This window comes from Macaca nemestrina, chromosome 9 (assembly GCF_043159975.1).
Source record: "Macaca nemestrina isolate mMacNem1 chromosome 9, mMacNem.hap1, whole genome shotgun sequence".
Classification (NCBI taxonomy): domain Eukaryota; kingdom Metazoa; phylum Chordata; class Mammalia; order Primates; family Cercopithecidae; genus Macaca; species Macaca nemestrina.
The window spans coordinates 38,675,465-38,691,083 of NC_092133.1; the positions used below are offsets into that span (position 1 = coordinate 38,675,465).

Genomic DNA, 15,619 nt, shown 5'->3' on the forward strand with positions numbered 1-15,619 from the left:
CATCTGTCTCTCACATAGACATGCAAATATGTATTTTTATGGAAACTGATAAAAGTTGTAAAGATTTGTAGAGACAGAATAACAGACAGTTTAGGAAATTCATTTGGCAAGCCTGATATTTTATGCAATTTATCTGTTGAAATGATTGCTGATTTGAAATCAGTAGCTGAAAGGCTGAAATTCTGGCTATAAAATTTCATTTAGAAACTTTAGAATTCGGAAATAATTTCTGGCAAATTCTCAGAGTTAGAGGAAATTAAATGGAGTACAGAACTTTTCAAGTGAGAAAGACCAAGTAAGCACTTTTATTTCAGTTGAAGCCTAAAGGCCATATGAAGGTTTGCAACCAAGGATTAGAATAAACCTGCAGTTGAAAAGGCCTCATCATAAGGCCATAGTCTTGGTTTAAATAATCCACTCCTATACATTTTCTTATTTCTGCAGACATTTTTCGCTAGAGAAACGTAATGTTCCGCTCTCATAGAGCCTCAAAGTTAGTCAGAGGCGAGGGCTTAGGGCATTCTCAGATATTTCCTAAGCCTGTGTGGCCTTCTATGTTCCAGAAATGTGTCACCACTCTTCAAAGCCTTCTATGAACATCTTATTTTTCAATTCCTTCTTTTAAGATTTTTAGTTTGCTAGCAGATTTTTAAAGTGCCCAGGTAGGTGTTAAAGGCATTCCCCAACACGCACACAGAGCCTCTTGCAAAGACTGGGAAATTTATTGGTTTCTGATGTCTAAGGAAATCTCTGTCCCATTAATAGTGGGGCATTAAGCTAATTGAACAATGACTTTATTAAGCTGACATAAGAAAGAAGAGAGACTTTACAGAATTATTTCAGAGAAACCACTAAAACACAAAGCAAACTGGAGTAAAAATGCCTCATTTAGTTCTTGAGAGTACAAATGTGTATTTGAATGGAGTTGCATTGCTGGTGGTGAAACAGAATGGACAGAGGAAATGATTATCTTCATAGTTCACTGCAGCCTCAAATTTCTGGGCTCAAATGACTCTCCCACTTCAGCCTCTACCACACTTAAGTAATTTTTAATTGTTTTTCAGAGATGGGGTCTCTCTTTGTTGCCCAGGCTATTTTCCAACTCCTGGCCTGACACAATCCTCCCACCTGGCCTCCCAAAGTGCTGAGATTACAGGCAGGAGCAAGCATGCACAGCAACATTTTCGCCTTGCAAAACTGAAAGTCTGTACCCATTAAACACTACCTCCCCATTCCCTCCTCCTCCCAGCCCCTGGAAACCACCATTATACTTTCTGTTTGGTGATTTTTTTTTTTTTTCACTATTCTAGGTACCACATGGAAGAGGAATCATAAAATATTTGTCCTTTTGTGACTGGTTTATTTTACTTAGCATCATATCTTCAAGGATCATCCATCTTCCATGTTGTAGCATGTATCCAACTTTTTCTTTCATTTTTAAGGCTGAATATATTCCGTTGTCTGTAGAAACCACATTTTGTTCATGCATTCATCTGCTGATGGACAAATGGGTTGCTTCCATTTTTTGGCTATTGTGAATAATACTGCAAGGAACATGGGTGTGCAAATATCAGTTTGATGCTTTCAGTTTTTTGGTGTATATATGCAGAAATGTAATTGCTGGATCATATGGACATTCTACTTTTAATTTTTTGAGAAACCTTGCCACAGTTTTCCACCATAGGTTCACTACTTTACATTCCCACTGTCAGGGTAGGAGAATTCTGATTTCTCCACGTCCTTACCCATGCTTGTTTTTTTTTTGTGTTTTTTTTTTTTTAATTTTTAAAATTTCCTATAAAAGAACTTTAGAGAACTTTCTTTAAACACTATTTTATGGTAGGTTTGCTAGAGATAAATTATCTTTGTCTCCCTTCATATAAGAATGTCTTGAATTCCTCTTCATTTGTGAAGAACACTTTCAATAGATACAGAATGCTAGGCCGATAGATTTTTTTTATCCAGCACTTAAAAATGTTCTGCTAATTTTTATTTCTCCGTAGATGCTGATGACAAGTCTGCCCCACTAGGTAAGGTGTAATTTTTCTCTGGCTGCTTTGAAAATTATTTATTTTCCTTTTTGGAAAATTTCCCAGAAGTGTTTGGTGTGGATTTTCAAAAAATTTATCCAGATTGATGTTCACTATGATTCTTGTATCTGTAGGTTTATGTCTTTTTCCAAATTTGGGATATCTTCAGACAAAATTTCTCCTGGTACTTTTTCAGCCCTACATTTTCTTCTCTTCCGGCAGCACTCCATTTACATAATTTTTAGATCATTTATATAGTCCCATAGGTCTGTGAGGTTCTTCTCATTTCTTTTTTCTCTCTGGTCCATTTCTCTCTGTTTTTCATATTAGGTTATTTCTATTGTTCTGTCTTCCAGTTCACTTTGTCTTTGTCTCATTAATGTCAGTTTTCCATTGTTTCATTAATGCTGCCACTGAGCCCATCAACTGTAGTTTTATTTTGGTTATTTATTTCTCTATTCTAGAATTTCTATTTCATTCTTTATATCTTCTATTTATTTGCTGTTATTTTCTGTTTCTTTGCTGAGACTTTATACATTTTTCATTTGTTCCAAATGTGTTCATAATTGCTCACTGAAACATTTTTATGATGACTGCTTTAATAGCTTTGTCAGATAATTCTGACATCTCTTGTCATCTTGGTATTGGTAGCTTTTGATTGTCTTATTTGCAGTTTGAATCTTCCTGGTTCTTCTAAGACATGTAATTTTCAGTTGAATCCTGGATATATTTTTTTATGATGTTATAAAACTCTGGATCTTACTAAAACCTCCTTTCACTGGCTTCCTTTCAGAACCCTATGGCCAAGGAAGAGGTGGCAGTGCTGCCTCAGTACTGGCAGGTGGGGGTAAAACTCTAGTTTGCTCACTCAGCCTACATTCACATCTGAGGTTATTGGGGGCTCCTCATTACTGCTGGGTAGGGGTGGGATATCTAGCTCCACACATGGCCTCCACGGACACAACTGGGGATGTCCTCCGTACTGCTGAGTAGTGGTGAGAGCTTTGACTCTCCACTAGGCTTTCTTCATTACATCTGGGTAGGGATGAAATATGGGCTCCTTATTGGGCCTTTTCTGTCCCCAACTCAGTAGGGTATTTGGGGCACCTCATTATAGTATTTTGAGTGTGGAAGCCTGGACTCCCCACTTGGCCTTTTCAGGCATTTGGCTGGGGAAAGGTGTTACTGTTTCAAAGTATTCTGCCTTGCTGGGCTGCCCCATTCTGGCCATTTGGTCAGAGACAGCAGGCTCCTCTTGAGACTTTTTCTGTCTGTGCCCATTGCCCTTTCCAGGTTGCTGCCCTCAGCTCCAGGTCTGGGATGTCCAAGGCAACAGGAACACCCTGGGAGCTCACCACCATGGTCCTCAGGTTGCGGGGTCCCTAGCCAGTCTGCCTTCTGTTGCCCTGTCAGAGACTTCTCATTTTGTTTTATATATAAAGTTGAGAGTTTTTAGTTGTATTGAGTGAGTAAAACAGGGAAAAATATTTTTATGAAGAGACCATCTTCTCCTGTCTGGATGCTTTCCATAATTCAAGTCATCCCCCTTTCTGTTCCAATCTTTGCCTCATAACATACTAATCTTTATTTAGTAAATAGGTAGTTTTACTAAAATATAAAAATTCATTTACTATGAGAGAAAATGCCCCTATTAAGGTTGTATCAGCTGTGGGAAATTTTTTTTTATGGTTTTCTTGTTTAGCTAGGAGTTATATGCAGAAAATTTGCCTCCACAAGAGATGATGGCTCAAGTTAAAAAAACAGACCCTTTATCCTCACTCTGGTCACTCTATGATTATGAGGAGGTAGACTTTCATCCTGTTTGGTTGTAGTAGCTCATCCTAGAGTTATGGGTTTGCTCTTTTCTGTCCTTCTTGACCTATTTTTTTTTTTTTTTTTGAGACAGATTCTCACTTCATCACCCAGGCTGGAGTGCAGTGGCATGATCATAGCTCACTGCACCCTTGACTTCCTGGTCCTTGACCTTCTAACCCTCACCCTGGGTGCTCTTTTGGCTGGAGCAAGCCTGAGAGTCACATGAAGTCTTCAGGTTCAGCCTCCAAAATCCCTCTCTGGGAGATGGGCTCAAGAAGGATTTCTTCTTATGTTCTAAGGACTACTGGGATCCTTATTGCCTGGCTATTTCAGCCTCAGAAGGTTTTGGCTAGAATATCCCTGGGGAGGCAGGCTCTCAGGGCCAAAAATAGTGGGAGAAAATATTCAACCTTTAGGAAACTGGTACACATCAGCTCTAAGTGTGACACATCAGCTCTAAGTGAGAAACAAGAATGAGGACACTTTGTGTAATGTATCATTACTCCAAAGGAGTTGTATTTGGTTGAACTCTTGTATTTTCTTATTAAAACTTTTGCAAAGTGTGTTGAGAAGAAAGTGTTACTTCCAGTGTTACACCCTCAACACTTTTTCCTGTGGAGACTCCAGCATGTTCATTATGTTTTCTGAAGCCATGGCACCGTAGTACTCTTTCATTTCTGTTATTGTTGTTTAATAATATAAAATGAGACATTTTTGCTCCATTTTTATTCATATTTTTGTCCTAATTACTTTTTAAATATATTCTGGTGTCATGTCAATATTTATAGTCTAATGTTTAAGACTTAGACTTTGGTTCTTAGGATGTTATTTTTGAATCAGCTGTATCTGGTAAGGTAATAGATATTGAAAGTGCCTTGTAAATTGTCCAGTGGCATAAAAGTATTATCATATCTTTATGACATAAAAGAGAAATTGTTTTCTTCTTTTTAGCATGGAAATACTTTACGAAGCCATTTGCTGGGTGACTGTGTGATGGCCTTGTGGTTTGGATTTCATGATTTTTAGTGTTCCCTTGAAGGGTTCCAGATATAACCTATACCAAAGAAGAGGAAAACTTCTCCAGTACTTTCCATGATCTGACCTTGATTTGAAAATAGTTCTAAGTGTAATAGAAAAAAGATTTATCAAAATAGTGCACTACACTTACTATAAAGCATGTTCTAAACGCAAGACTCAAAGAAAGAGTCACACATATAACTCAAAGAAAGGCTGGAGGCCAGTCATGGTGGCTCATTCCTTTAATCCCCACACTTTTGGAGGCTGAGGTGGGAGGATATCTTGAGTCCAAGAGTTCAATACCAGCCTGTGAAATATAGTGAGATTCCATCTCTACAAAAAAGACAAAATTAGCCAGGTATGGTGGTTTGGTCCTGTAGTCCAAGCTACTCAAGAGGCTAATGGAGAGGAACTGTTGAGGCTGCGGTAAGCCCTGATTGAAGTGTGAGCTTTCTCACACTTTCTCTAGGGGGTAAAGAGAGATGGGGATAGGGTAGACTGTTTTAAGTCCTAGATGAAGCATGGGAGCCATAGTAGCACCTGGGAAGGGCATTTCAGGCCGAGGGAACAGTAAGCACAAAGGCTATGTGGTGGTTTTGTCACAGGCCCAGCAGGAAGGCTAGTCTAAGTAGAGCAGGGTGAGTCAGGGATAGCAGGAGATATCTCTGGAGACGGAAGCTAGGCCACATCTTTTAGGGCCTTTGTCCATTTTGTGATAAACATTTACTTCAAAATAGTTGAATTTGATTAAAGTTGTATTTTGCTATTAAAACTGTATTTGATTCTAAATCAGTTGAGAATACATAGAGTTACAGCACGACAGGGTTGATTGGTGTGTTTAAAATATTACTCTGGACTGGGCATGGTTACTCATGCCTGTAATCCCAGTGTTTTGGGAAACCAAGGAGGGAGAATTGCTTGAGGCCTGGGATTTAAGATTAGCCTATGCAGCATAGCAAGATCCTGTCTCTACAAAAAATGATGGCAAAAATTAATGATACATGGTAGTGTGTGCCTGTAGTTCTATCTACTGGGGAGGCTGAGGCAGGAGCATTGCTTGAGCCCAGGAGTTTGAGGCTGCAGTGAGCCATGATCATGCCACTGCATTCCAGCCTGGGCACCAGACTGAGATCCATCTCTAAAAAAAATAAATTAAAAAAAATAAAGCAAAGTATCACTCTGCCTTCAGATTAAAAATAGGACTGTCCTGGGCCTAAGAATGACAGCAAAGAAACCAGATAGGCAGCTAGTCAGCCATGTTGGTAAGGGATGGGATGGCTTAGACAGTGGAGCCCAGGGTAAAAGAGGCCTCATCACTCTGCACATCTCATCCTATGCTGAAGCACCCAGAATGACAGAAGGAAAGTGTGAGAGGCAAGGCCTGGCTTGCCCAGTCCCTGAGCCCGAACATCGACAGATCACAAAGTACTTGCATGTTCCATCCTCACAGCCAACCCTGTGAACCAGGCAAGGAAGGTACTATTGCCTGTGTGTTATAGGTGAGGAGACCCAAGCACCTAGTCATGAGAATTAGAAGGCATTTATAGAGACAGAGAAAGCACTTCGAGATAATCAGGAGTGAAGAACACTGTGATTCTTGCTCATGAAAGGAATGCATGTGGCTGGAATGGAAAGGATCCAGCTGAGATTTTAGCGGACAGGTTATGGTTGGCATTTTTCTTCTCAATTTTCTGAGAACATAATATTGTTTATGTAATTTCTAATGAAAGAATGCATTCCCATTCTGATGGGTTAGGCCACAAAGTAATTAAATTACTGAAGCTATTTGAAACAAGAGCCCCCGATTGCAGTGAAGCAGCCCGCAGCTAACTTCAAAGATACTTCATTTTCACCACGCTGGCAGGTCTGTGGCTGAGTTTGGATAGGGCTTCGTTCATTGGGATAATTTGTGTCAATCCTGTGAATCAGGGATGTCTTTGCCTGGAAGATGTGCCTGGTGAAGTGTCTTCTAACTTCAGACATTTCCTAATGAATTTCCAAACATTCTTTACAACTTAGACCGTGCTCAGCCTCCAAGTAGCCTTATCATTGGCAAAGAATGTGAACTTTACAAGATGCTTCAAGAGAAAGAAACAGGAGTTGAATGAGCTCCTAAAACAGTCTGTCTTTCCTGGCTTTGCAGGAAATTCTGGAGTCTGGAAAACCTGCAGTCAAGCTGTCATTCAAGGTCAGGTGTAAGAGTCAGCCATTGTGGAAGAACAGGTGAACACAGCCTGGATTAGGTGGAAAGAGCACGGTGTGATTTGGAGGGCACGGGCTTTTAAAATGAAAGTGAGAGAGAGGGAGAGAAAGAGAGAGAGAGAGAGAGAGAGGAAGAGAGAGATTGAGCTCACAAACCACACTCTAGTGGTGGCTGAGGAGTGGGAGTGGGAGTGGGTGAAGACCATGGGTGATGAGAAGCAGAATGAGATTGAATCAGTGCCCAGTGAAGACAGGTGCCAACTTTGCTCTGGGGCCATGTCTTTGGTTTTTCTCTTGGGGGAATGTCCTCTTCAGAGCTTGAGAGCCCTCGTGTGGCCATGTTCTTACCATGTGACTTTAGGCAAATATCTGAACCCTCTGAGGCCTGTTTTCTTGTCTGTCCATCAGGATAAAAATCCTTCCTCCTACAATTTTTATGGATGTCAAATGTCACAAATTGTGTGAAACATCCATCGCCAAGACCAACTGGGTGCTTCATTATTATTGTGATGTTTCAAATCTCAAGAGGCTCTCCTGTATATATACCATATACTCAGTGTATGGTATATAGTATATGGTATATACACTATATACCATATATTTATTATGATAATATTCAAGCAGATAGCAGTAAAAGTATCTTCACTTAACAACAATGGCATATTGTGAGAAAGTCTGACAGGTGGATGTATTGAATCAGGGATGCTTTTTCCCCCCTCATAAACCTGATCAGCAGTTCTCATGCTCTGCTCCTCCCTGGTGGTTCCTCATTAACACCTCCTGTGATACTCATTGGCAGACTTTTCCAGACAGCTGGATTTGCATCCTTTCCTAGTTTCTGTGATGCCCAGCTCTCCACACTCTCTCCCTTTCTTGAGGCTTGGCATCTCAGAGGGGTCTTGCTTTCTATGCTCTCTTTACCTCTCTCATGGGCCCACCTGCAAAGAGATAGTTCGTGCTCCCTGGGGTGGGGGGTACACCTTGTGATTATGTGTGTGTGAGACCTGCCTTTGTAAAGGAATTGACATGTCAGCTGAGAGTTTATTTCTTTCTGGAAGAAGAAACTCCCTCCTCACGGTCCACAGCTGAAGATTCAGCTTCCTTGGGAGCCCTTTCTGAGTAGAAAGTTCCTTTCCGAACACCTGAGACCTGAGCTTCCTCCCTATTTGGGTGGGTTCTTTAGAGAGAGTGGCAATTTACAACCATAGGAAATTAGGGGAAAAAAGTGCTTCTTTCATGCTGAGATGATATTGTTCTACCAGCACTTTCCTCCTTTGCTTGGAGTACCTGAGCAGCTGGGAAGTAATGAGCCACACTTTGTATCAAGTTCCAGTATTAGCTTTGCCTGCCGAACAACTTGGGGATCAACCCTTGAGGATGACAGCTTTGTTAAAACATATGGGAAACCACAGCTTATTTCACTCTGTGTGAGTGGGTGTGAAACCCTTCACTGAGAGGCAGTCAGTTCATCGCAGAGCTAACTAGGACATAGACAGGTGCTGCAGAACTCATCTAAGCTCACAGAGAAAAACCTGAGCATGGAGTTGGCAGCTCCATGCGCATCATGATCTGGACTCCTTCCATCGTGTGCTCCAGCAACCATACCCATGGCTTCTGTTCCCAAGGTTACCTTGTGGTCTTAGTTAACAGCTGGTGCTCCAGCAATCATACACACTTCCAGGCATCAGGGAAGCAGGGAAGAGGAATGGAGACATGGCTATTGGGGGAATCCCTATTTCAGATGAGCCAGCTTTCTCCTTCCAAGAAGTGCCACACTACTCTTCCATTTACATTTTATTGACCACAATTTAGTCACAGGACCATATGTAGTTGCATGAAAGTCTGGGAAATATTTACATATTTTATCCCTTAGGCTGAATGCCTTCTTTCCCTCAAAGAGAATTGATACTTTGTTGAAAACAAGGAGGGAGATAACAGATCTTGTAGTTTCTCCTGTATTTCTTAATAAGCACTTGTAATTAAATTTTTACTGAATACAATAGGATAAATTTCAATCCAAACATCCATCACATGCAGAAGGCTATCCAGGGAGGAAACTCAAATGCCTGTTTTTATTTGAGATAAAATGTTGAAAGCTTAGGACAGCAAAGGCAGTAAAGACCCTGGATGAAGGGTCCTGTCTTTCAGAAAGGCCTCTGGTTCAGAAAGCAGCACTTCAGGGTAGAAAGTGCAGTAGGATCCAGAAAATCTCTTTATATAGCCACCTTCTTTTGTAGAATGTTTTCCTTGGGTATATAATTTTATGTAGTTAAAAATCATTTGTGAAAGTTTCTACATTATTTATTCCAACATCTTCTTTTCTCCATTCTGCTTCTCTTCTCCTTTAGAGACTCCAATTAGGTGTATAGTAGATATAGGCTTAATATGACACCAGATGTCAACTAATGTCCTCTTTTTTTCTTTTCAGTTTTGTTTATTCTTTTTTGTCTCTGTGCCACAATTTGCGTAATTTTTGTTGACATTTTCTACTTGGTTCCATTTGCTGTTATGCCCATCCAATGCATTCTTCACTTTAGATATTGCAATTTTGAATACTAAAATGCCTCTTTGGTTTATTTTAGAGTTTTTTCTCTGCTAAATTTGTTCATTGTCTCCAATTCCGTCTCTCAATTCTTTAACATATTTTTAATAGATAATTTCATGTCCTTTCCTGCTAATTTCAACATCTTGATCATCTGTGGGTCTGTTTCTTCTGACGAGTTTTTACTTGAATCATATGTTACATTTTTCTGCTTTGTTTCATACCTCATAAGTTTTGATTGCATGCTAGAGACACTGGATAAAACAACAGTAAAAACTGAAGGTTTGCCATACCTTTTTCTGTATCAGGCCGAATGAAAAGCTAAACTCTTTGCACTAATTATAAATTGAGTACCTTTGGTGTTAGAATTCAATTTTAATTAGTTTCAGTTGATTCACTTCATTGTTACGAGAGCAGGATCATGCCCCTTTCCTCAGCAGGGCTTGCGATATAAGCACCTGAGGCTTTTTGTTTGCTTTCCAGTTGAGCTCCAGCTTTTCATACTAAGGAGACCTCTTCTTCCTGCCCATCCTCAGTGTGCTATACTCTGCTGCGTGTATGGTAAATGTCTGTTGGGGGGAAACTCACTGACAGTAAGGAATGGTGTTATGTCTAAGGCCCCAACAGATTACTCTTTGTTACTCTAGGCCACTCAGTCATTGAAAATTCAGCTGATTCTTCTTACTCTTTAGGTGTAAAAATGGCCTATCTAGGGAAGAACTTAACGTCCTCTGGAGTTGAGTTGCACCCTCAACTCTCCTTTAGATCATTCAGATCTTGGTGCCTCTCCAGTGTGTTCTTGATATATCACTATGGGAACAATGGGCTTTTGTGACCATCTACAATGTAACCAGAAGTGAAATTTCACTCTTTAGTCCTATTCCGACCCAAGTATTTTTCTCCCCAAATAAGCTTTCTTTTTTTTTTTTTTTTTTTTTTTATCTTTTTTGCAGTTTGCTTTTATTCACCCTTAATATTATTTTTAAAGATTTATCCATGTAGATACTGCATTCATTTAAATTACTGCACAATATTCATTAAACAGACATGCCGGTTTATTCAAATGTTTTTCTACTGAGGGACGGTTAGATTGTTTCCACATTTTGCCAGTAGTCTTCCAATGAACATCTGTGTTTTCCTCATCTTGTGGGTATGTGCAAGAGTGGAATTGTTGATTCACAGGATATGCCCACATTCAACTTTTATAGGTATTGTCAAATTGCTTTATAAATCAAATTGTATTAATTTTAGCACCTCAGCGTTTGTGTATACGTGAAAACCTTTCCTAACATCTCTGGTACTGATTTGGGTTATTGAATTAACAATTTTTCTCCAACCAAATGGGTTTAAAATAGTTTCTCCTTGGTTTGTATTTTACTGATTACTGATGAAGTTGTGTGTTTATTGAGATATTACTTAGCTATGAATGAATCTTATTTAACATGTTTATAAAAGCTTGAAACCAGATCTATGAGTATATTGGAAGTTATTACTGTGCTGATGCCACACTATTTAACTTACTGTATGTAGCGTTATGGAACACTTTAATATGTTGTGGGTGATGGCCTTTTAATTACTTCTCTTCAAAATTGTCTTGCCTAGTCTTGACCTTTTCCTCTGATGAATTTTAGCCATAGGTAACCAAACTTTGGGAAAGAGTCTTTTGAATTTATAGCATTGAATCTATAGATTTGTTGGCAGAGACTGGCCATCTTTAAGTGTTGTTTTTGATATGGCATTTTTAAAATTAATTTAGGTCTTATTTACATTCTTCAGTAATAAAGTTCTTATACTTTCCTCACATGTTCAGATTTATTTATAGTTACCTAATAGTATTTATGTTGGATACATAAAAACCAATATTTTAGATATGTTTTATTGTAAATGGTAGCTTTTAAATACTTTTTAAAGCATTTATTAATGATAGAAATATATTTGCTTTTTGATTATGATCTTGAATCCATAAAATATGCCATACTCTATTATTCATTCTGCTAATTTGTCAATAGATTTTCATAGATATTTTTATATAGGCAATCTCACTGTTTATTTGTTTCCCTTGGGTATATACTCAAGAGCAGAATTGCTCGGGGAAGAGAATACATAAATGTTTAGTTAAGAGATACTGCCAAACTGTTTTTCAAAGTACTCATACCAATTTACATTTCATTCCACAATCAAAGAGTGTTACAGCTGTTTTTCATCCTTGCCAACATTGGGTGCTGTCAGTCTTTTAAATTTTAGACATTTTGGTGGGTGTGTGAAATCCCCTTGTCATTTTAATTTGCATTTCTTTGATTACTAATGACGTTTGAGTACCATTTCATACCCAAATAAGCTTTCTAAAAATTTAATCAGCATGTCACAAAGATGAAACAATTTTAATGAATTTACACAAGCAGTAACAGGGCAATATTTTCTCACAGAATAATTGTGTGTTAGCTATCTGTGAATATATCATGTGTTATTGGAATGAAATAATCTCGTGTCTAAGGAATATAAAACAACTGTAGGCACAGATGTAGTTGTCACTTAATATGACTGTATTTTTATTGCCAGATACAGATTTGACTCTTTTTTCCTGGGTCCACATGGTGCTTTGACGCAACTGGATCAATTAAAGGACGTTTTAATGAATTTAGTTGTCTAAGTATCTTTTAGTGTTTCTCTTTAAGTGTGGTTTCTCTTTAAATATACAGTTTATTAAAATTAACAGTATAAATTTCCTCCATTATTTATTAATTAGTGTTTCATCATAAACACTTTAAGAAACAGTAGACCACAGAACAATTATGGAATTCACACAGATACCACCTACTAAATGGGTATATTTAAAATCATTGCTTCCTCTTTGTTCACTGTAAATACTTTTGTTCTATTTTCAACATTGTTTATCTTAAGTAAGTTATATTTTCTTAGTTTGTTTAATGGTGCTCTCTCTCTCTCTATATATATTTTTTCATTTTGTATTCTACCTGCTTTCATTGGAAAGAACAATAATGTTGCCATAAGGAAATTTCAGAGGCTGCGTCATTGATAAAGAAAAAAGGTTTATTTGGCTTACAGTTTTGCAGATTGCATAAGAAGCATGACATAAGCATCTGCATGGTGTGAGTGCCTCAGGTTGCTTTCACTCATGCTGGAGGCAGGAAGGAGACAGCTTGTGCAGAGAATACATGGCAAGAAAGGAAATGAGAGAGTGGAGGAGGTCCAGGCTATTTTTGGGTTTAAAATGTAGATTTTAATTTTCTGATTTTCCATAAGGTAGCAATTTTTCTATTTTTTTAAAATTAACTTTATTTTAACTTCCAGGATACATGTGGAGGACGTGTATGTTTGTTAAATAGGTACACATGTGCCATGGTGGTTTGCTGCACCTATCAGTCCCTCACCTAGGTATTAAACCCTGCATGCATCAGCTATTTATCCTGATGCTATCCCTCCCCCACCCCCCTAACAGACCTCAGATTGTGGTGTTTCCCTCCCTGTGTCCATGCGTTCTCATTGTTCAGCTCCCATTTATGAATGAGAACATGTGGTGTTTGGTTTTCTGTGCCTGTGTTAGTTTGCTGAGGATAATGGCTTCCAGCTCCAACCATGTCCCTGCAAAGGACATGATCTCGTTTCTTTTTATGGCTGCATAGTGTTCCATGGTGTATACGTACCACACTTTCTTCATCCAGTCTATCATTGATTGGCATTTGGGTTGATTCCATGTCTTTGCTATTGTGAACATATGTGTGCATGTAGCTTTATAATAGAATAATTTATAGAGGAATAAATTGAGGAATCACCATATTGTCTTCCACAATGGTTGAACTAATTTGCATTCCCATCAACTGTGTAAAAGCTTTCCTACTTCTCCACAGCATCTGTTGTTTCTTGACTTTTTAATAATCGCCATTCTGACTGGCGTGAGATGGTATCTCATTGTAGTTTTGACATGCATTTATCTAATGATCAGTGATGTTGAGCTTTTTTCATGTTTGTTGGCTGCATAAATGTCTTCTTTTGAGGAGTGTCTGTTCGTGTTCTTTGGTGCCAGGTTCTTTTTAACAAGCAGCTCTCCTAGGAAGAAATAGAGGGGGAGCTCATCCCCTCCCTCCACAGGGTGGCATTGATCTGTTCAGAGAGATTAACCCCCACTCCCCAAACACCTTCCACAAGGCCCCACGTCCAAGCACTGCCGCAATGGGGATTAAATGTCAACATGGGATTTGAAGAGGACAAACTTCCAATAGCAATGTTGATAATGGGTTAAAACATTGGTGGTAATTACTTAACTCGCACTACCAGCTCTGATGACCCACATGGTGCTTGACTCTGCAAGGGCTTAAACTCACACAATGGCTGACTGTCATCTTACATTTGAAAATATCTCCACTTTTTTTAGGATGGTCTTTTAATCTAAATGAATGGAGATCGATAGCAAATCAGTATTCAGGCAGAAAAATCATAATAGTTTTACTTTATATGTACACTTCTTCAAAAGAAACTTTCATATTCCTTGAAAGTTCGTCTGTAAGATAAAGGAATTGAGTAAACTATGGTCACTTTTATTTTCGTTAAAGGCTCTACATGGCAATATCCTAAAAGGCCACAAGATGGCAGGCATTCCCTTTAAAGTAGAACTTTGACCTAAATATCCAAGACTTCCCAAGAGTTTCTCTTTGGTTCATGAAAACTAGGAAACAAGACCTTTCTTCATTTGAAACCTATGCTTGTAGTTGGAAAACAAATATCTTATTTTATTCTCCTGTCACGGAAAGATGAAAATCAAAACATGCTTGCCTTTAGGAATGTCTACTCATTTGTCTTAGTTTTCCTCCTGAAACAATATGGACAACTTTTAATTTTTCACCTGTAATCTTTCTTTCTTTCTTTCTCTCTCTTTTTTTTTTTTTTTTTGATACGGAGTCTCGCTCGGTTGCCCAGGCTGGAGTTCAGTGGCCGGATCTCAGCTCACTACAAGCTCCGCCTCCTGGGTTTACTCCATTCTCCTGCCTCAGCCTCCCGAGTAGCTGGGACTACAGGCGCCCGCCACCTCGCCCGGCTAGTTTTTTGTATTTTTTAGTAGAGACGGGGTTTCACCGTGTCAGCCAGGATGGTCTCGATCTCCTGACCTTGTGATCCGCCCGCCTCTGCCTCCCAAAGTGCTGGGATTACAGGCTTGAGCCACCGCGCCCGGCCCGTAATCTTTCAAATAATCTGACCTTATTCTCTGCCGCCTTTGTCTCTCTCTGTTTCTCTAGACCTACACTCAGTTACTTTTACTTCTCAGTATGTGAAAGGGCTTCATGATTCTTAGCACCTAATTTTTTTCTACAAACGTTTAACTGTCTCCAGGCTTTGCAAGCAGCTATAAGTCTGTGCTGATAGCTGTAATTACTATGTATAAAGCTTTAGAAGAGTGGCCTCTTATAATATTTTTTCTTTTGCTTTGCAGAAAGCTTTGGGTGAAATAGGCAGGATGTGTGAATGGGTATTTGTAAGGCCATTGTTAAGTGGCTTAGGGTGAAATAACCCTGTCTTGGGTATGTCTTTATTAGTAGGGTGAAAATTGTATTCCAACAGATTGGATAACCTCAATGAAATGGAAAAATTCCTAGAACCACGAAACCTACCAGGACTAATCACAAACAAATAGAAAATTAGAATATACCTGTAACTTATAAGGCAATTGGAACATGAATCAAAAAACAGTCTTACCAAAAACAGCTTAGGGCCAGATGGCTTCTCTGAGGAATTCGACCAAACGTGTAAAGGGAAGTTAGCACAAATCCTTCTCAAAGTCTTCCAAGTAGTTAAAGAGGAGAAAACAGTTTTAAACTCATTGCATGAGGCCATCATTACCCTGATACTGAAATCAGACAAAGACACTACAAGAAAGAAAACTATATCCATATCTCTTAGAAATACAATTGACCTTAAATAATGCAGTAGGGACTCCCAAAGCCTGTGCAGTCAACATTTTATATATAGGTTTTGTCTCTCCTAAAACGTAACTGCAAAT

At 38.9% G+C, this 15,619-nt stretch overlaps 1 protein-coding gene across 1 annotated transcript in view; it reads left to right on the forward strand.

Moving 5' to 3' along the window:
* LOC105470210 (cytochrome P450 2C3-like) overlaps positions 1 to 10,524 on the forward strand; it is a 112,451-nt gene extending 101,927 nt beyond the window's left edge. The window contains exon 10 of the mRNA XM_071069450.1: positions 1,311 to 10,524. Coding sequence (XP_070925551.1) covers positions 1,311 to 1,335 — 25 coding nt within the window. The 3' untranslated portion in view covers positions 1,336 to 10,524. The remainder of the gene's footprint in view (positions 1 to 1,310) is intronic.
* Positions 10,525 to 15,619: the final 5,095 nt, after the last annotated feature.